This window comes from Macaca thibetana, chromosome 4 (genome assembly GCF_024542745.1).
Source record: "Macaca thibetana thibetana isolate TM-01 chromosome 4, ASM2454274v1, whole genome shotgun sequence".
Taxonomy (NCBI): Eukaryota; Metazoa; Chordata; class Mammalia; order Primates; family Cercopithecidae; genus Macaca; species Macaca thibetana.
Genome location: NC_065581.1, coordinates 30574515 through 30596467, shown reverse-complemented (window position 1 = coordinate 30596467; position 21953 = coordinate 30574515). Strand labels below are relative to the sequence as shown.

Genomic DNA, 21953 nt, shown 5'->3' with positions numbered 1-21953 from the left:
CTATCAAGGGAGTTAAGATACAGGTAAACATGGTTCCAAGAGCAATCCAATCAAGCTGTGCTCTGCCACACATGGGCCCACTGGCCCTCCACTCCATCCTCACCTTACCTCCTGTCTCTCTTTTTCTTTTAGTGGAGAATGGAGTGTGCAGGTCTCAAACTCCTGGGCTTAAGCTATCCTCCCACCTCTGCCTCCCTAAGTGCTGGGATTACAGGCGTAAGCCACCATGCCCAGCCTAACTCTTCTCTTGACAAGATCTTCTCTCCTCCCTTGGACCTCCCACCTCCTTCACATGGCCATTTATTTAGCCTGGAAACACCCATAGTCATTTCTTATCCTCGACCCTCATTTTCTCACCGTTTTTTTGATCTTCTTGTCCTTCTTCCCTTTCTTCACCACTTTGTCTAGAAAGTTAAGCAGAGATCGTGAATGCTTATCTACAAATTCCAATGCAGTCTGATCTCCCCTGCAAGATCTCTGTAGCTTCCATCCTATTTTATTATTTTTCTAGCTTAACTATCACTCCCTAAATATTTTTACTGTCTCACAACTCCAGCAGAAATAATCATTCCCATCTCTATTCATTCATCCAATAAGTATTTATTCACTACACAGCTACCACATGTCAGATACTGTGCTAGCATAGGGGATTATAACAATGAACAAGACAACCGTGGTCTCCTCTGGAGCTTACAGGCTATAGGAAGAGAGATTTTTTTTTTTTTTTTTTTTTTTTGAGACTGAGTCTCGCTCTGTCGCCCAGGCTGGAGTGCTGTGGCCGGATCTCAGCTCACTGCAAGCTCCGCCTCCCGGGTTCCCGCCATTCTCCTGCCTCAGCCTCCCGTGTAGCTGGGACTACAGGCGCCCGCCACCTCGCTCGGCTTATTTTTTTATATTTTTAGTAGAGACGGGGTTTCACCGTGTTAGCCAGGATGGTCTCGATCTCCTGACCTCGTGATCCGCCCGTCTCGGCCTCCCAAAGTGCTGGGATTACAGGCTTGAGCCACCGCGCCCGGCCAGGAAGAGAGATTTTTAAATAGGTAATTCCAGGTGTACTGAAGGTTCCAAAAGAAAAGGTAAAGCCTACTTGGTGGTTGAGGAGAGGCTGGCTTCATCTCTGGTGGCGGCCTCTCTAAAAAGATGACATTTAAGCTAATAACTGAAGTAATGAGGAGTATGAGAAGTTCGTCAGAGACATGGTGCAATTCCAGTGCTGTGCGCAGGCCCAGCTGTGAGAAAGCACACACACTGAGAGACAGGGAAAGGTTTGGTATGGCTAAGCTTACAGACTGAGGGGAGAATGGTGCAAGGGAAGGCTGGAGTGAGGGCCCTGTAGTAAGGTTAAGGATTGGGGATTTTATTGGTATGATCGCTTTCACACTTTTAAAGTTTCACTTTGGCTTCAGAGTAGAGCAAGAATGGGAGGGAATAAGCATAGTGGGAAATCTGTTGGGGAGGCTGTCAGAGCAGTCTGGGTGGTGGTGACAAGGGGAAAGAAGAATTCACAGGATGGGGCTAGAGGTGGGGAATAAAGAGCACCCAGCTGGGTGTGATGGCTCACGCCTGTAATCCCAGTGCTTTGTGAGGCCGAGGCAGGCGGATCACTAGAGGTCAGGAGTTCAAGACTAGCCTGGTGAACATGGTGAAACCCAGTCTTTACTAAAAACACAAAAAATTAACTGGGCATAGTGGCGGGCGCCTGTAATCCCAGCTACTCGGGAGGCTGGGACAGGAGAATTGCTTGAACCCAGGAGGCGGAGGTTGCAGTGAGCTGAGACTGCACTATCGCACTACAGCCTGGGTGACAGAGCAAGACTCCGTCTCAAAAAAAAAGAAAAAAAGCACTCAGAGATGACTCCTTTGTTTTTAGCCGGCAAAATTAGCTGGGCTAAGTGGTACCATTTATTAATTAAGGAGGCAGTGGAAGAGAAGATCTTATAGGAAGGAAGAAGATATTATAAATTCAATTTGGGAGATACGTATGTATACATACACATGTATACAACACACACACCACACCCTCCTTTTTTTTTTTTTTTTTTTTTTTTTTTTATAAGAGACAGGGTCTTGCTCTGTCACCCAGGCTGGAATGCAGTGGCATGATCATAACTTACTGTAACCTTAAATTCCTAGGCTCAGGTGATCCTCTCGCTTTAGCCTCCTGAGTAGCTAGGACTACAAGCAAGCATCACTATGCCTGGTTAATTAAAAAGTATATATATATTTTAGAGAGGAGGTCTCATTATGTTGCCCAGGCTAATCCCGAACCTCTGGCATCAAGCAATCCTCCTGCCTCAGCCTCCCAAACTGTTGGACTTGCAGGTCTGAGCCACTGTGCCTGGCTAGGGGGACATGTTGTTTGTAAAACCTACAGGCCATGTAAATAGAGTTATCTGGTAAGCAAATGAACACCTGGGTCTATGCCTTACTTGTTCTGCTTGAATATTATAGCACAAATCACATTGTGTCATATTAACCTGTGTGCTTTCATTCTAGAGAGTAACCTGAGAGACTGTTTAGCCTGTGTTCCCAGGAAAGCCAAAACTGATTCAACAGATTCTAGCTCTACCCCTCCGTCCATCCTTGTTTCCCTGAAGGTGGAGGACCATGTCCAACTCCCTCCCCTACTGGAGCAGCCAGCAACCTCATGATTTCCCTTCAGGCTTAGGCCTATTTATTATCTTCCCTTCCAAAACATCCCTTCCATCCACTGCTATCTAATTCTACCCATAAGCATTTCAGTATTTAACGTTAAAAAAAAAAAAATTAGCCCGGTGTGGTGGCTCACGCCTGTAATCTCAGCACATTGGGAGGCCAAGGCAGGTGGATCATGAGGTCAGGAGATTGAGACCAGCTTGGCCAACATGGTGAAATCCCATCTCTACTAAAAATACAAAAATTAGTTGGGCGTGGTAGAGCACACCTGTAGTCCCAGCTACTTGGGAGGCTAAGGCAGGAGAATCGCTTGAACCCAGGAGGTGGAAGTTGCAGTGAGCCAAGATCGCACCACTGTACTCCAGCCTGGGTGACAGAGCGAGACTCTGTCTCAAAAAAAAAAGTCTGTGGGGAGGGGGGAGGGATAGCATTAGGAGATATACCTAATGTAAATGACGAGTTAATGGGTGCAGCACACCAACATGGCACATGTATACATATGTAACAAACCTGCACGTTGTGCACATGTTCCCTAGAACTTAAAGTATAAAAAAAAAAAAAGTCAATGGTATCCGCCATCTACTACATTAAAATATTCTCAAACCAGAATTTCATGTATTCCAAAGTAATCATTTATTCAGGAAAGTTTTATGGTGCATCTACTTTTCCAAAAAACTGGAGGTAGTGAGAGACAATCCCAATAGTTAAAGGCTTCACAGACTAAAAGGGCCCTACCCTATCTTTTCTGTTTCCTGACCCACACCTATGGTCTCCATACTGGCTTCTTTCTGATCCTTTATGAAGTCCCAGGCATGCTTATGTCCGTCTGCTTAATCTGCATCCTCCATCCAGAACACATTTCAAAATTTGGGACCCTCCTCTTCCCCAAAAACCAAACCACAAAAAAGAAACAAACAAACAAAAAAATCAAAGAAAAAAACATCTGAGCCCAGTATTGGGTGACTAATGTGAGAGTTGAAAAGTTGTGTGGGATTAATAAAAGGCTTTATATGCTATTCCAAGGAGTTTAATCCTAAAGACATTAGGAGGAAGGATCCACTGAAGTACCTAAGAAGGAAAAACACGATCAGCTCACCTTATCAACACAGAGGACTGACTCATCCCAGACATGAATTTCTCCCCAAGGACTAACACAGCCATACCATCTCTCCTTCCTTTAAATCTGGCCAGGCGCAGTGGCTCATGCCTGTAATCCCAACATTTTGGGGACCAAGGTTGAGGCCAGAGGTTCAAGATTAGCCTGGGCAACATAGCAAGAACTCATCTCTACAGAAAACAAAAAACAAAAACAAACAAAAAATTAGCCCGGCACGGCAGTGTGTGCCTGTAGTCCTAGCTACGTAGGACGGCTTGAACCTGCCATTGAGGCTGCAGTGAGCTGAGATCGCGCCACTGCACTCCAGCCTGCTGACAGTGAGGCTCCGTCACAAAAAAAAAAAAAAAAAAAAAAAAAAAAAAAAAAAAAAAAAAAAAAAACCCACCAAAACCAAAAAAATCTTTTGTACTTTAATCACTCTTATCCACCTGATCATAGGGACAGGAAGAGCCTCTGAACAGGTTCATTGTGAGAAAGTATAATCCCCAAGGAACTGAAAAAGTTAAGTGTGGCTAGAGATATACTGTGTCTTCTTTCCTTTCGTGTATCATTTAAGCTGCTCCTTCAAAGCAAAAAAGAAAGCCTTCCTTACCCTTATACCCCTCTCTCCCGTTACTGTTTTGTATTCTTGTCCTCATTGGGTCTCAAAATTATAATTCACACGAACTTCACTTTCTCTCCTCCCATACCTTTTGAAACATACTGCAATCTGGTATCATCTCCGAATGAACACTACTTCTGCCAGAGTTGCCACTGATCCCTTAGCTCCTCAAACCGCAAAGTATTTTTCGGTTCTTATTTTGCCTGACTTCTCTGCAGCGTTCCATGCTGCCTACCTCCACACCTTTTTTAATTCTTTTCTATCATTATTTAACTTCCGGGATCTTGCCCACTCCTGGTTTGCCTCCAGTTTCGCTGGCTGTTTGCCTTTCTCAGTCTCATCTCTTCAGCCTCCTTCCTTACCTGCTTCTTGCAATTGCTGAAGTTCTTTAGGGTTCCCACCTTTCACCTTCTTTTCTGTTCAATCTGCAAACACTCTCTAGGAGACTTCCACATCCAGCACTTCAACTATACTTGCCTGTGTCTTTACTCCTAGTCTAGTTGTCTCTCCACAGTGACTAAACAAACTCTCTTCTTGCCATTTCCTTTTAGAAATTCCTCAGAAATACCCAACTCAGCATTCAAAAGTTGATCTTATCTCTTTTCACTTCTTACTCTCCTGCCCATTATTGCTTTCAGTTAACAGTCTACCAGTCACTGGGTTACTTAAGTGTCATCCTTAATTCTCCTCCCTTAATTTCATCAGTTCTCAGTTCCGATCAATGCCACCTCCTTAGTAACTCTTTATTCTTCAGAGCTTGGCTTATCCCCTTACCACTTCTCACCTAGATCATGGCCAGAGCCCCCTAAATGGTCTCCCTGCCTCCATCTTGACCAATTCAAGGCCATTCTCCATTGCTCAGTGCTATAGGGTGAACTGATCATAATCACTCCTTATGCAATTCAATGGGCCTTCCTTCTTAATGTCTTTAGGATTAAACTCCTCGGGATGGCATCTAAAGCCTTTCATTATCTGTCTCCTGATCATCTTTATGACTTCATCACACTAGTTACCAGGCTCTAGTGGGACCAGTCAGGCTTGCCTACATCTCTACCTTTCCACAAACTTCCTTGGCTAGGAATGCGCTTCCCCTTACTAATTCACGACGATCTTTCATGAATAAACTCTGGGGAGCAGGTGCAGTGGCTCATGCCTGTAATCCCAGCACTTTTGGAGGTCGAGGCAGGAGAATCACTTGAGCCCAGGAGTTTGAGACCAGCCTGGGCAACATAGCCAGACCTTGTGTTTACAAAAAATTTAAAAATAAGGTGTGGTGGTACATGCCAGTAGTCTCACCTACTTGGGAGACTGACGCAGGAAGATCCCTTAAACCCAGGAGGTAGTGGCTGCAGTGAGCCATGTTCATGCCATTGAACTCCAGCCTGGGTGATGGATCTAGACTGTGCGTCAAAAAAAAGTACTCAGCTATTACATATTCTTGGGAGGCTTCGCTGACACTCCCTTACCTGTCTGAGTAGATGCTCCACCTCTCTTCAGTCCCATAGCATTCTTAAGCATGTTCATCATACTCTGACAACCACTGTCTGTCTGGTTAATGCTCTCACCCTTCACTATATTGGGTTGTCCCTTGAAGGAAATTCTTATCTTTTATCTCTACATTCCCAATTCCTCCAACACAGTACCTGGTATACAGCAGACATCCAATAAGTGCTTCTAAAATTAGCTACTGTGTACCTACTGTAGTTAGTTGTGTCCATTTATCTCCCCCTTAAAAGTGACTTCAACCCTGGGAGGATATCTTAATGTTTTTTTCCTTCCTCTCTCAAAGCACAGTATATACAGTGCTTAATTACAAACAGGCGCTTAACAAACTTTCACTGCTTTTAAGTAAACCTTAACCCTCATTCCAACATCAAAAATCTACACTCTTGCTCCACTTGAGTGAGAGAGGTGTCTTAAGAAAGAAACTATGGGCCGGGCGCGGTGGCTCAAGCCTGTAATCCCAGCACTTTGGGAGGCTGAAACGGGTGGATCACGAGGTCAGGAGATCGAGACCATCCTGGCTAACATGGTGAAACCCCGTCTCTACTAAAAAATACAAAAAACTAGCCGGGCGAGGTGGCGGGCGCCTGTAGTCCCAGCTACTCGGGAGGCTGAGGCAGGAGAACGGCGTGAACCCGGGAGGCAGAGCTTGCAGTGAGCTGAGATCCGGCCACTGCACCCCAGCCTGGGCCACAGAGCGAGACTCCGTCTCAAAAAAAAAAAAAAAAAAAAAAAGAAAGAAAGAAACTATGAAGGAGTCACCCTCTCTTGAGAAACAAGTGGGATCACAGGCTCCCAAAGTGTGTGTGTGCGCGCGCAGGGGGAAGAGGAGGTCGAGGCAGAGCTCATATATTCCTGGTGGAATACAGTGTGTGGTGGGCGGATGTCCAAATTCTTTAAGCAAGGTTTTCCCATTTCTCCCCAACTCTCCCTCGGTGCCATATGCTCTTTCTTTTCTCTTGCCCAGTCTCACTTAGGTCACGTGCGACATCTGGATCTCTTTCCTTTAACCCCGATTCCAAACCCACTCCTGCCCGGCAAACTCCTCCTGGGCCCACGGCACGCATGCGCAGTAACCTCCGCACGGGCCCGGTCAGTCTCGCGCCCCATGACCCTCTCCTAAAACACGCGCAGTCTCCTCTCTCTTCCCTCTCTGCTCTTGTTTCTTCCTTGCCTACCAGCCTCACCTGATGGGCTCGTGCTCTCTCCGTCCCCGATCCACTCGGGCTCCGGCGGCTGCTGCTTGGGCGCCTTCGGCATCGCGGTGGCAGTTACAGCTGTGTGGCGGCGCCCAGTGCTATTTCCGCTTCCGGCGGCGGGGAACCCCGATGGGGCTGGTTCTCCAGGCAGCCGCGGCCAACCCCACCCCGGGCTGCGCACGTGCGAGCTTCGCCGTCATCTCGGGGGCGTGGCCCTGGTACAGTGGAGGCGTGGCCTGCAATGACGGGGCGGGGCCGGCGTCCGCCTACTCTAGTCGCGTCCACATGGCGTTTACGACGGTCTGGGAAGCCTGACGCCGTGACCTCCCGACGCCGCGAGACTCCAGGAATGACCATAATAATTTCCTACTAGTATGAAGGAGTTGAGGCATACTTTTTTTTTTTTTAAGCATATTCTAGTTTCTATCTGTAACTCTCGTTTCTAGCTCTAACTGCCACCGCGATGCCAAAGGCGCCCAAGCAGCAGCCGCCGGAGCCCGAGTGGATCGGGGACGGAGAGAACACGAGCCCATCAGGTGAGGCTGGTAGGCAAGGAAGAGACAAGAGAGGAAGGGAAAGAGAGAGGAGACTGCGCGTGTTTTAGGAGAGGGTCATGGGGCGCGAGACTGGGTCACGGGCAGAAAAGACAGCGCAGTCCAATGACTAAGGGAGAGGTCTGATCGGTCCAGTGTTGAAATGTGTCACAAAATCCCGAAGTGTACAATTGTAAACAGGGAACTGGAGCCCAACATGCAGAAGTCATGGTGCAGTGGAGCTTCGGTTCATTTTTTTTTTCTTTTTTTTCTGGTAACAGCTTTACTGAGATATAATTGACATACAATAAACTGTACACAAAATAAAATGGTACCCAAAATAAACTTCAAAGTATACATTTAAATAAGTTTTGACATGCATAAACCCAGTAAACTATCACCACAATCAAGACTTTGGTTCACTTCTTTTTTTTTTTTTTTTTTTTTTTTTTTTTTTGAGACGGAGTCTCGCTCTGTCGCCCAGGCTGGAGTGCAGTGGCCGGATCTCAGCTCACTGCAAGCTCCACCTCCCGGGTTTAGCCATTCTCCTGCCTCAGCCTCCCGAGTAGCTGGGACTACAGGCACCCGCCACCTCACCCGGCTAGTTTTTTTTTGTATTTTTTAGTAGAGACGGGGTTTCACCGTGTTAGCCAAGATGGTCTCGATCTCCTGACCTCGTGATCCGCCCGTCTCGGCCTCCCAAAGTGCTGGGATTACAGGCTTGAGCCACCGCCCCCGGCCTAAGACTTTGGTTCACTTCTCACTCTACCACTTAATACGGGAGCTTGAGTAAGGTGCCCCTGTAGTTCTGTCAGCTCTCAAATCACTACAATCATGCTTTTGTTGCCACCATTGTCTGAATTCACACTTGCCAAAGTCAACAAATCTGGGGCCATCCTACTCACTCTCCCAACAACATCTGATACACTTGGTCACTCCCTCCCTCCTTCCTTTGTTTTCTTCAGGGACACTACTCTCTACAGGTTTCCTTTGTATCTAATGGGCTTCTCCTGAAGTTTAAATGTTGAAGTGCCTCAGGGCTCAATCTTTGACCCTCTCCTTAATCTAGACTTATCACCTATTACCTCCTGACTTTAAATACCGTCTATAACCAATGAAGATTCCCAAACTTCTCTTGCTGGCCCCTAACTTCTGCCCTGAGCTCCAGGCTCATGAATTCAACTGCTTATGGGACATCTTCTCTGAGATCTTTAATAACTCTCTCTAATACGTACAAAATGGAGCTCTTGTTCTTACCCCTAAAGCCTGTCTCTTCCAGGCTTCCCCATCCAGAAATTGCACCACATGTCATTCAGTTATTTGGGCCAAAACTGAAAGGTCGTCCTCTTTCTCCATTCCTCCTCCCCAATCAATCCATCAGCAAGCTAAGTCTGCCTCATTTTTTCATTCATCTGTTCAACAAATATATTTATTGAGTGTATAGTATGTGCCAGGCACTCTTCTATGCTCTTGGGATACTACTGAATAAAATAAAGATCTCTGATTACATTTCTAGCAAGGGAGATGATACTATAGATAAAAGAAAATATAGATCAAGTTTAAAAGTATAAAAAGGACAGATTTTAGTACTAAATGAGGCCTCAGTAAAGTGAAATTCAAGCAAATCATTGAAGAAGATTAGTTTTGGCCACATGGATTTCCAGGAGATGGGCCTTTATCTAGCATAAGAAACAGCTGGAATAAAGCCCTATGGCAGGAGTGTTCTGACATACATGGGAAACAAACAGGAAGGAGGCAAGTGGGGCTGGGGTGGCATGAGTGAGCCAGAGTTGTGGGAAAGGTGAAAAGAGAAGTAAAGCAGGGTCTGGATTGGGAAAGGTCTTTTAGCTTATCTTAAAGATTTTGGCTTCTTCTGTTGATTTAAATGGAAGTCACTGCAGACTTCTAAGCACAGTGATGTGATCCAACCTACATTTTAAAAGGATGACCTGGGCCAGGTGCAGTGGCTCATGCCTGTACTCCCAGCACTTTGGGAGGCTGAGGCAGGCGGATCACGAGTTCAGGAGATCGAGATCATCCTGGCTAACATGGTGAAACCCCGTCTCTACTAAAAATACAAAAAATTTAGCCGGGCGTGGTGGCGGGTGCCTGTAGTCCCAGCTACTGGGGAGGCTGAGGCAGGAGATTGGTGTGAACCCGGGAGGCAGAGCTTGCAGTGAGCTGAGATCGCGCCACTACACTCCAGCCTGGGCGACAGAGGGAGACTCCGTCTCAAAAAAAATAAAAATAAAAATATATAAAATAAATAAAAGGATGACCTGGCCAGGTGCAGTGGCTCACACCTGTAATGCCAGTACTTTGGGAGGCTGAGGCGGGAGAATTGCCTGAGCCCAGGGGTTTGTGACCAACCTAGGCAACATAGTGAGACCCCTGGTCTGTATATAATACAATTTTTTAATATTTATTTTACTTTTTGAGACGGAGTCTTGCTCTGTCGCCCAGGCTGGAGTGCAGTGGCGTGATTTCGACCCACTGCAACCTCTGCCTCCTGGGTTCAAGCAATTCTCCTGCCTCAGTCTCCTGAGTAGCTGGAATTACAAGTGTGCACCACCACGCCTGGCTAATTTTTGTATTTTTAGTAGAGACGGGGTTTCACCATGTTTGTCAGGCTGGTCTCGGACTCCTGACCTCGTGATCCACCTGCCTTGGCCTCCCAAAGTGTTGGGATTAGAGGCGTGAGCCACCGTGCCCAGCCTATAAAATTTTTTAAGTTGTTAAAAAATAAATAAATAAAAAGGATGACTCTGGAGACTGTGCTGAGAATAACCTGGGCGGGGGGCGGGAGGGGGCGAGCAGCAGAGAATGGGCAGAAATGACAGAAGCAGGGAGATCTATTAGGAGGTGATGGTGACTCAGACTAGAGTGACAGCAGTGGAGGTGTGAAAGGGCTGGTTTCTAATATATTTTGGAAAAGAGCCAACAAGTTTTGTTAATGGATTGGAGGTCATGTTTGACAAATAGAATTAAGGATGACTCCAATGTTTCTGGCTTGAGTTAACTAGAAAGTTGTAATTGCCATCAACTGAGACTAAAACATAACCCAAATTTGACCACTTCTCTCCACCTCTACCCTGACCAAGCCGTCGTCTCTTCTCCCTGGACCACTGCACTGGCCTCCTAACTGGTCTGCCTGCTGTCATTCTCATTCTCTAGTCTATCCTTCACATCTACAGTCGGAGGTAGTTTTTATATGTAAATCCATGGGCCGATCACAGTGACTCACGCCTGTAATCCCAGCACTTTGGGAGGCTGAGGCGGGCAGATCAAAAGGTCAGGAGTTCGAGACCAGGCTGGTCAACATGGTGAAACCCTGTCTCTACTAAAAATACAAAAATTAGCCAGGCGTGGTGGTGGGTGCCTGCAGTCCCAGCTACTTGGGAGGCTGAGGCAGGAGAATCACTGGAACCTGGGAGGTGGAGGTTGCAGTGAGCCAAGATCACACCACTGCACTCCAGCCTGGGTGACACAGTGAGACTCCGTCTCAAAAAAAAAAAAAAAAATCCATTTGTTCAAAGTATAAAAGTATTAAAAAAAAAAGCATAAAATCCAGAATAAAATCCAAATGCTTTACCATAGCTTATGGGGCTCTGTACAATATGCCCTCTGTTAAACATCTTGATCCCATCTCCCACAGTCTAGCCACACTGGGCTTTTTTTTTTTTTTGAGCCGGGATCTTGGTCTGTCATTCAAGCTGGAGTGTAGTGGTATAATCATAGCTCACTGCAGCCTCAAAGGATCTTCCCACCTCAGCCTCCAACTAGCTAGGACTACAGGCACATGACACCAGGCCTGGGTACTTTTTAAACATTTTTGCAGAGACAGGGTCTCACCATGTTGCCCAGACTGGTCTCGAACTTCTGGGCTCAAGTAGTGCTCCTGCCTCAGCCTCCCAAAGTGCTGGGATTGCAGGCATGAGCCACCACGTCTGGCCTGGCCTTCTGTTTTTACTTCAAACACCCCAAAGTCATTCCTGCATCAAGGCCTTTGCCTTTGCTGTTCCCTGTGTCTGGAATGCACTTTCCCCGTGTGTTCATATGGTTTGTTCCCTCGTTTAATTTTCTCTCTCTGTGTTACCTCCTCAAAGCAGCTCTCTCTTTGTATCTACCTGTTCTCTTCCCCCTGTCACTCTCTAACCTCTTTTTTCATTTTATTTTCATTTGGAGCACTTACTATTACTTAAAATTATACTACCTATGTATATTGTCTGTCACCCTCAAAGCAATATGTAAGCTCCATATGGGCAAGGATTTTGTCCTTTTTATTGATGTCTCTCCAGCTCCTAAAACAGTGCTTGCTCTACACTAGGCACTAAAGTGTTCATTGAAAGTATGCAAAGCTTGGCCAGGTACAGTGGCTCATGCCTATAATCCCAGCACTTTGGGAGGCCGAAGCAGGTAGATCATCTAAGGTCAGGAGTTCGAGACCAGCCTGGCCAATATGGTGAAACCCCATCTCTACTAAAATACAAAAAATTAGCTGGGTGTGGTGGTGGGCACTGTAATTCCAGCTATTTGGGAGGCTGAGGCAGGAGAATCGCTTGAACGACCCGCCCCCGCCAAAAAAAAAAAAGTAAGTATATGAAGCTTAAGTAAGACAATGTCTATAAAGAGCTTAGCAGGGTACCTGGCACTGAGCAAGCAGCCAGGTGATGCCATACTCTAAGATCTCTCCCTGCCTCTCTGTCATCTCTCCTTAGTCTCCTTGTCTGGCTTATCCTTGTCCTTCTTCACTTAGCCATTCAATGTCAGAGTTCCTCAAGGCTACGTTCTGGGCCCTTCATCTACAGATTCCTCAGAGAGGTCTATCCTAGCCACCATGTCTTCTTTTTTTTTTTTGGAGATGGAGTCTCCCTCTGTCACCCAGGGTGGAGTGCAATGGTGCGATCTCGGCTAACTGCAACCTCTGCTTCCTGGGTTGAAGTCATTCTCCTGCCTCAGCCTCCCAAGTAGCTGAGATTATAGACCATCACCATGCCTAGCTAATTGTTGTATTTTAGTAGAGACAGGATTTCACCTTGTTGGCCAGGCTGGTCTCAAACTCCTGACCTCAGGTGATCTACCCGCCTCAGCCTCCCAGAGTGCTGGGATTACAGGCATAAGCCACTGCGCCCAGCCACCATGTCTTGAGTAGCTCCCCAACTACTGTTTCTATTCAGTACCCCATTTATTTCCTTCATATGATTCATCTCAACCTGTAATTATATGTTTGTTTACTTTTAAGAAAAACAGTCCCTGAGAATTGGGAATTGGCCTGACAATAACTAGCAGGCTTTGGTGTTGCTGGGAGCTGGCCTGTTGCCCATAGTTAGGCCCTGGTACTCTTGTTGAACATAAACTATCTCACAGAAAATCAGTGTCAAACAAGGTCATTCTGTGTTTGTGATGAAGTTAGACAAACTTCAAAATCTTGTCTAAGCACAAAAACACCAAACAGTTCCCTGTCAGCTAAAATGTATTGGCTTTTTTACCTTACAGCTTTAGTCATATTTCATTTCTCCCTCCTTCTAGGTAAGATTAAGAAGTAGTCATAGAACAATTTTCTGCTTTTTTTTTTTGAGACAGCGTCTTGCTCTGTCACCCAGGCTGGCGTGCAATGGCCGGATCTCAGCTCACTGCAAGCTCCACCTCCCGGGTTTGCGCCATTCTCCTGCCTCAGCCTCCCGAGTAGCTGGGACTACAGGCGCCCGCCACCTCGCCCGGCTAGTTTTTTTGTATTTTTGAGTAGAGATGGGGTTTCACCAGGTTAGCCAGGATGGTCTCGATCTCCTGACCTTGTGATCCGCCCAATCCCAAAGTGCTGGGATTACAGGCTTGAGCCACCACACCCGGCCTTTTCTGCTTCTTTTGAAATCACCAAACACAAACCCTAACCCTGTCATTCCTAACCCTCTTTTAGGGAGATAACCTCTGTAGAATTAATAAACTCAGCTTAAATGCTTGCCCATAAGTTGAGGAGCTGTAAGTTAACTTTTAAGAAGTTTCTTCTGGCTGGACGCAGTGGCTTATACCTGTAATCCTAGCACTTTGGGAGGCCGAGGTGGGCAGATCACAAGGTCAGGAGATAGAGACCATCCTGGCTAACATGGTGAAACCCCGTATCTACTAAAAACACAAAAAATTAGCCGAGCATGGTGGCGGGCACCTGTAGTCCCAGCTACTCAGGAGGCTGAGGCAGAATAGCGTGAACCTGGGAGGCGGAGCTTGCAGTGAGCTGAGATTGTGCCACTGCACTCCAGGCTGGGCGACAGGAGACTCTGTCTCAAAAAAAAAAAAAAAAAAAAAAAAAAAAAAAAAGGAAGTTTCTTCCCAGACAACTGGTGTTCTTGGCTCTTCCTCCATCCTGAGGCTTTGAACATGGATGAGGAAGCCAAAGCTTCACTTTGGACTGTGAATAGAAGTTTGTGGTTGTGAATCTAACAGTTGGGGGTTGAGGTTCTGAATACTCAGGGACCTTGTAATGGTGGCATTGTCACATATCTTGGATTGTTGATTGTCTACCTCTTGACCTGTGAGAGAAATAAACTTCTATCTTAAGACTTCTTTTTAAATGGCAGTTACATAAGCCAGAACTACCTGGAGAAATCTGATACTTTTGTTTTGACCTGTAATTTTCAAATGTCTACTTTTCTCCAACTCTCCTACCCAAGTCTATGTCATCATCATGGCTCACTTGTACTACTGAAGTAGCCAGTAGCTTTCTAACTAACTTCAGGTCCAAGGTGGGCCCTCTTCATACAAGCTGATTTTTTTGAAAAGCCAGCCTAAGCCATGATACTCCCGTCTAAAATTCTTCAAAGGCTTCTGTTCTAAGAAAAGAGCCAAATCCTCATGTTCTCCAAGGCCCTGAGTGGTCTAACTCCTCTTTCTTCTGCATCATCTCCCACTGTCCCTAGGTTTCTTAGCTCCTTTTCTCCTAGGTCTTTTAGCTAAGACCTTTGCCTTGACTCCCCTTTCCCACCCCACCTCCTGTTTATCCTTCGGAGCTTGTCTCAGTTGCATCTCCTTCCCCGACTCCCTTTATTACACAACTCCGTTTCACCCTGTCTTCTTCCCAGCACTTCTGGCAGGTTTAACTTTACATGCTATTTGTGGTTATGAGAAACCTGTCTTCCTTGTACATTTTAAATCCATTGGCTTTGGCTGTCAGTTATCTCTAGTGCTTAGTATATTGCCTGGCCCACAGGCACTCTGCAAATTGCTGCTGAAAGACTCCTTCATCATTACCACTCCATAAACACAAACTCTGCCAAGTAAAATATTTAAAAATAACTCCACAGACACCTGGCCTTTCCTTTTTCTTACAAAACTTTGCCCTTGAACATAAGGCAGCTTGGTCTGGTTGATGCCTACAGGCCAATGGAACCTCCATTGGTTTTTTCAGCCTGGAAGAACCTTAAGCTTTGTCATTCCCCATCACTAGTGTGTATGAACTAAAGAATGAGCTGACTCCACCAGGTGAGAACAGCTTCATCTGTACCTCCAGAGATGACTAGAACACAGGGATTAAAGAAAATGCTGGTTTCCACTGCATTTATTACTAATATAAAAAAATGTTTAAAAAAAAAAAAAAAAAACACCTCATTCTCAGTTCTCCAACAACTCTCATCCCTCCCTCTTGCCAATACAACTCCTGACCTGTTTCCTCAGGGCCAGTTCAAAACTGAACCTGTTCACTGCTGTTTTCACAGAAAACAACCAGTGCCAGGGATGTAGGGGAAGAGGGTTGGAAGAAGGCGACAGTACTGTCCAGGTTCCACCCAAAGATAGGCAAGGTGGAGATTCACAGAATTCAAATGAAAGGACTGGTGGTCTCACAATGACATAGTCTAAGTAAAATGGGCTGGAAGGGATCTAGGTAGGATAAAGCCATTGGAGGCTTTATAAGACATCTCATGGGCCTGTGTCAGACCCAGAGTAACCAACAGGAGAAGAATGGGGAGGGCCAGGGAGGCAGTCTGATGGAAAGTTCACAATTCTTCCATGTTGGGAAGTGGGAAAGTCCAGAGGGCGTCAAGCGCCTCACTCGTTTCGGCAGGAAAACTTATTCTAGTGCTGGGAAGTCACAAAAATGCCACAGACACTGAGAGAGGCTACAAGGGGATGCACAGTTTCACAAAGCACGGTGATCATAGACCACGGCGGTGGGGATCATGCTACTGACAGAGAAACTACGAAATCCAAAAGCAGGGAGAGTGGCCTTTTAGGAAGTAACTCTGCACCAGTCACCCAAACTTGACCCCAGGTTAGACAACCTGGCTGAGTTTCATAAGCAGCTGACAACATTGGGGGTAGGGAATGTCACATAAAAAGGACTTAAAACAAGCAGCTAAAAGAAGGGAATGGTAGGAAACCGCTCCAGGGCTCTCAGGAATTGAGGGCAGTACTGGGGAACAGGTGGACAGATGCACAAGAAACAGCACCAAAGAGGTTTCCTGTTCAGCAGTCATTTGATGATGGGAAAGAAGATCCAGGAGGCAACTTAAGGGAGCAAAGATGGGTCCCAAAGGCAAGTCTCTAAAGGCTGGATCAGAAGAAAGCGCATACACCGCGCACCAGTGACGCAACACAACTCTGGACCCCAAACTGGGGAGGTGGTGGATGGGGTGGGTGTGTCACTGACAGAGGGTGTTAGAAGAGCCTCACAGTAGCCATTACAGGGCTACAGAGAAATACATGGCCGCTAGGTCACAGAGAGCTCCTTCCAGCCTGGATGGGAAGGCACAGTCTCACAGAGGAGGTCCATTGACGCCTGGATGGTAGAAGGCACAGAGGTCCTCATATCGACAGTGACCCTTTTTGGCAAAATGTCGGCAGACAGGGCGGTCGGATTTGTCTGTGAACAAGTGAAAATTAAAGTTAAAAATTTGAGCAACAAAGAAAACAAATATGATGAAAAGCAGAGACAGAAGGAGAACTGATTTTCTACCCCCTACCATTTCCAGGTATTTTGGAATGGTAGTTTTTCTCCTGGGAGAAATAACATTCAGGTCTACTTCTGCTTCAAAAGCAAAAAGGAAAGCCCAAAGAAGATCATGAATGATCTTCTGAAAATTAGGTCACTCTGGGAGTTATGGGCGTAACAAAATGGACCTCACCTTCTATAACCTGGGGGTCATCCTTGGGCGGGCAGGTATTCTTGATAAGAGACCAGCTTTTGAGCCTTCGAGGGTTTCTCTGTTCTTTGTGAAAGCTTCCCCTGGTGGGACCCCCATGACCTGGCCCCGGAAAAGGAGGTTCAACATTGACTCCCCACCAACCACGACCATATGGGCTAGACCTGGGGCCAAGGCCTCTCCGAATTGGGCCTCTACCCCAAGGAGGAGGTGGGAGACTCAGCAGTGGTGGAATCAGTGGTCCCCTTGATCCTGGAGGACCTCTGTGAAGAGCTGGAGAGAGAGAGAGAGACAGAGAGAGAAAGAAAGACACAGAAAGGTGACCAATGGGCAGCTGAATCCTGATAAGCCCTGATTTAAAAAATTTTTTTTATTGAAGAACAGCAGTTTTAAAGACACACCAGTTTTAAGTGCACAACCCAATTATCACAAAGTAGACACACTTGAGTTTCCACCACCAGGTGAAGAGATAAAGCCTTATTAGCACCTCAAAAGATCCTCCCCTTGTGCCCCTTTTCCCATTACCCACCCTCCTCCCCAAAGGTAACCACTATCCTGACACCATAGGTTAGTTTTTGCCTGTTTTTGAACTTCACAAAAATGGAATCATACAGTCTGCATTCTTTTATGTCTGGCTCCTTTCGCTCAACATCATGTTTGTGAGATTCATCCAGGTTGCCTGTAGCAGTAGTTCATTCATTTTCGTTGCAGTGTAGTCCCATTGCATGCATACACAACAACTTATTTATCCATTCTACTGATGATGGACATGTGGGTGGTATCCAGTTTGGGGCTATAACGAGAAATGCCACTATAAACATTTTTATACATGTTGTTACACATACGTATGCATTTCTGTTGAGTATATACATAGTAGAGGTATTGCTGGGTTATAAAGTATATGTTATGCTCAAGTTTCACATATAATGCCAAATTTTTTTTCAAAGTGGTTATAGCAATTTGCACTCCCACCAGTAGTTGTCCTATAGCCTTGACAACACTTAGAATTGTTAGATTTTTAAATTTTGCCGTTCTGGTGAGTGTGAAAAGTGGTGGTTATTTTGTTTGGTTATTATTTATTTAATGAGAGATTGGGTCTTGCCACATGCCCAGGCTGGTCTTGAACTCTTGGGCTCAAGTGATCCTCCCACCTTGGTCTCCTAAAGTGCTGGGATTACAGGCATGAGTCATCATGCCTCGTTTTGTTTGCTTTTTATTGTGGTAAAAAACACATAAAATTTACCATTTTAACTATTTTTAAGTGTACAGTTCAGTAGTGTTATGTATATTCATATTGTTGTGAAACAGATCTCCAAGTTTTTGTTCGTTTGTTTTTTGAGATGGAGTTTCGCTCTGTCGCCTGGGCTGGAGTGCAGTGGCGCGATCTCGGCTCACTGCCACCTCCGGCTTCTGGGTTCAAGCGATTCTCCTGCCTCAGCCTCCTGAGTAGCTGGGATTACAGGTGCCCACCACCACACCTGGCTAATTTTTGTATTTTTAGTAGAGATAGGGTTTCATCATGTTGGCCAGGCTGGTCTCGAATTCCTGATCTCATGATCCACCTGCCTTGGCCTCCCAAAGTGCTGGGATTACAGGCATAAGCCACCATGCCCGATCTCCAAAAGTTTCTTATCTTGCAAAACTGAAACTCTGTACCCATTAAACAAAACTCCCCTTTTCTGTCTTCCTTCCCCCAGCATCTAGTAACAACCATTCTACTGTTTCTTTGAATTTGACTTTATTTTTATTTTTTGTTTTGACAATCTCACTCTGTCATTCAGGCTGGAGTGCAGTGGTGCAATCTCGACTCACTGCAACCTCTGCCTCCCAGGTTCAAGCAATTCTCATGCCTGAGCTACCTGAGTAGTTGGGATTACAGGTATGCACCACCATGCCCAGCTAGTTTTTCTATTTTTAGTAGAGATGGGGTTTCGCCATTTTGGCCAGGCTGTTCTCGAACTCCTGACCTCAAGTGATCCACCTGCCTTGGCCTCCAGTGTGCTGGGATTACAGGTGTGAAGCACCACGCCTGGCCCCTGAATTTGACTTTAGACACCTCAGATAAGCAGAATCATACACTATGTCTTTACTGAACATAAAGTCCTCAAAGTTCATCCATGTTGTAGTATGTGACAGCATTTTCTTCCTTTTAAGGCTGAATAATAATCCATTGTATGTACACGCCACATTTTGTTTATTCTTCCATCAGTGGACATGTGGGTTGCTTCCACCTCTTTGTTATTGTGAATACTGCTGCTATGAACATGAGTCTGCAAATATGTCAAGACCCTGCTTTCCATTTTTTTTTTTTTTGCTATATACCTGGAAGCAGGAGTTCTGGGGTAGTTCTATTTTTAATTTTTTTTGTCATACATACATATTTTTAATTGCTTAAGAGGAATCTCTTCATATTGTTTTATATAGTAGTTTCACCATTTTATAATCCCAGCAGCAGTACACAAGAGTTCTAATTTCAAAGTGGTATATTTTTATCTTGCATTTACTTGACGATTAATGATATTGAGTACTTGTTGATTTAGACTTTTAGTTCATTTAGAGCTCCATTTTAATAAGGTGTCCTTTTTTTTTTTTTTTTTTGGTCGATTTTTCAAATGGCTTGTCTGGAAGAATCCTTTATATATTATAGATAAAGGATCTTTATTGGTTATATTTGTTGCAAATATCTTCTATTGTATAGCTTCCTGTTAATTTCTTAATGGCGTTATTTGGCAAGTTTATATTTTCTTTTCTTTCTTTTTTTTTTTTTTTTGAGACAGTCTCACTCTGTCACCCAGGCTAGAGTGCAGTGGTGCGATCTCGGCTAACTGCAACGTCCACCTCCAGGTTCAAGCGATTCTCCTGCCTCAGCCTCCTGAGTAGCTGGGATTACAGGCGCACACCACCACATCCGGCTAATTTTTGTATTTTTTAGTAGAGATAGGGGTTTCACTATGTTGGTCAGTCCAGTCTTGAACTCCTGACCTTGTGATTCGCCCGCCTCGGCCTCCCAAAGTGCTGGGATTACAGGTGTGAGCCACTGCACCTGGCCGCAAATTTATATTTTCTAATGGAGTTCAATTTATCAATCTTTCCTTTATGGTTAGTGTGTATACCTACATTTCTTATCTGTTTAAGAACTCTTAGCTACTCTTAGAAAATACATTTACTTTCTAGAATAATTATTCTCTTACCTTTTATACTTAGATCTACAGTCCATTATACAATATGATTATGACTACAAGGTGAAATTCCATTTTTTAACATGAATATCCAATGGATCCAATATCATTTATTGAAAAGACCAACTTTCCAGTTCCATCTTCATCATAAATGAAGTGTCCACACATGTATGGGCCTGTTATTGGACTCTTCGGGACATAAGTCCTGTTGACTTATGTGTATCATTGTGTCCAAACCGCATCGTTGTAACTACTGTAGCTTTATAGTAAGTCTTTTTTCCTTCTTGTTTTTATAGACAGGATCTCACTATGTTGCCCAAGTGGCCTCAAAAACTCCTGGGCTCAAAGGATCCTCCTACCTCAGCCTCCTGAGTAGCTGGGACCACAGGCATATGCCACCATGCCCAGCTTACAAATCTTGATATTCATAGTACGCCCTCCCACTTCAAGATTGTTTTGACAGTCTCTCACCTTGATATTTTGCATTTCCCTATAATACTGTGTATTTCCACAAAAACATTATGGGTGTTCTGACTTGGAATGCATGAAGTCTATACATCAATTTGGGAAGAAGTGACATTTTTACAACATTGAGTTTTTCAGTCAGCAAATATACAACTTCTCTCCATTCATTTAGGGATGGAATCCCTGACCTTTTGATTTTTAAGTCCTTCCTGGGTTTTATCCCCTCCCTTGCCGTCTTATCCGCGACCTAATACAAGGATCAGGGCCCCTTCCTCCTCACCTGACTTAGGGTCGCCAGGTTTTCCATTGGCCATGGGGGGAGGGCCCAGAAGGCTGGGTGGTCCTAAGAGCAGACATGAAAATATGGTCATCAGAATGGATTAAAGGACTGATGATTCTGTTCTTAGGCGTTTTTCTTGTATTACTCATTTCTTAATTCAACCAGTAAAGTCAGGTATATTTTCAGCAGTCTTAGGAGTTCTCACCCCATCTATCTGCTCTTTTTTCTGCAAAGCTGTTTCAGGGTTTGCAAAAAGTAGATATTCAATCAAAGGCGATAATGCAGGAAAAGATACAACTTTTTCTTTTCCTCACCGTACCGTCGCTATCCAAAACAACCTAAGTGTCTCCAGACATAAACCAATCCCTCACCTTAACTGCTGGCCAGTCAGTTCTCTTCTCCTTTCACTCGGCCAGAGGACTAGTTTAGAGAAAGCGGCACCTGTACCTTTTCAATCAAAATCCGGATACAAACTGTCAACCCAGTCATCGCAATCTGCAACATCTCTACTGCCCCTTTCCCCTACTGTTCTGCGGCTGCGCAAAAGAGCTCTTTACTCTCTCCACCCCCGCGTTCCAGAAAGGTTTGGGGCCGTATTGAGGTTGACGGTTCCAGTAAGAGAACTCCTGGTTCAAGGCTCCATTTGGGACAGCCCTGCTGCCATCCCTACCCAGCGCGTGCGCCCTTCCTCCTTCCGTTAGAGCCCCTTCCTTCGCACCTTATTAGCCCCTAGCCCTTCGCCCGGACGGGCTTGACAGGCATGTGCACATCCCTCCCTGACCCCTCACCGATGGGACTCCCATCCTCCTCATCTCCAGTCTCTTCCCGCTCGGGCAGTGGGGGTTGCTGCTGTGTCGGTGGCTGGTGCTGATTCTGCTTCTTTCGTTTCGGCATCGTGGCTGCGGCAATGGCTGCAGCGGGATTTGGAGGGTAGTGAGGAAGGGGCACGCGGGGATTCTGTTTCCGCTTCCGGGGGGTCGGTGGGCAGCAATGCCCAAGCTCCCACCATTCCACTTCCGGAAGGTTGCGGAGAACATCTGTGGCGGCCGCATTCTGGAGTAAACTGCCTCTCTCCGTCTCTGCCAGGCATGGCGGCAACCTCACACCTTCCTTTTGCTGCGTTTCTATAAATGCTTTGAAAAAATTCCGCTCTTCTTCCCTCGCTGGAAAACACCACAACCAGCTCCTCAGAGTGTGTCACAGAGTCAACAGGCTCTCGGGCCAGAAGGCCTGAGAAGAGGACTGTCGCACCGTAAGATCGCCACATCCGGTCCTCGGTTACTATGG

The 21953-nt window shown here is 45.7% G+C and overlaps 2 protein-coding genes across 4 annotated transcripts in view; both read right to left on the bottom strand.

Moving 5' to 3' along the window:
* ABCF1 (ATP binding cassette subfamily F member 1) overlaps positions 1–21953 on the bottom strand; it is a 51313-nt gene that overhangs the window by 12171 nt on the left and 17189 nt on the right. Inside the window, exons 2-3 of one of the 2 annotated variants that reach the window (XM_050788383.1) lie at positions 7064–7193; positions 358–404 (exon numbers count right to left, since the gene is read on the bottom strand). In XM_050788383.1, coding sequence (XP_050644340.1) covers positions 358–404; positions 7064–7136 — 120 coding nt within the window. In that variant the 5' untranslated portion in view covers positions 7137–7193. Of the gene's footprint in view, positions 1–357; positions 405–7063; positions 7194–21953 lie in introns of those variants that run through there. The other variant, XM_050788382.1, reaches the window with a different exon arrangement.
* On the bottom strand, positions 15133–21621 carry PRR3 (proline rich 3). Of its 2 annotated transcripts, XM_050788537.1 has the most exons (4): positions 21455–21621; positions 20667–20729; positions 16725–17015; positions 15133–16462 (listed from the first exon to the last, which is right to left on the bottom strand). In XM_050788537.1, the coding sequence occupies exons 1-4, from the start codon at positions 21558–21560 to the stop codon at positions 16356–16358; spliced, it is 567 nt and encodes a 188-aa protein (XP_050644494.1). In that variant the 5' UTR covers positions 21561–21621; the 3' UTR covers positions 15133–16355. The 2 variants fall into 2 exon arrangements, with proteins under 2 accessions (XP_050644494.1, XP_050644495.1); XM_050788538.1 differs by lacking the exon at positions 20667–20729.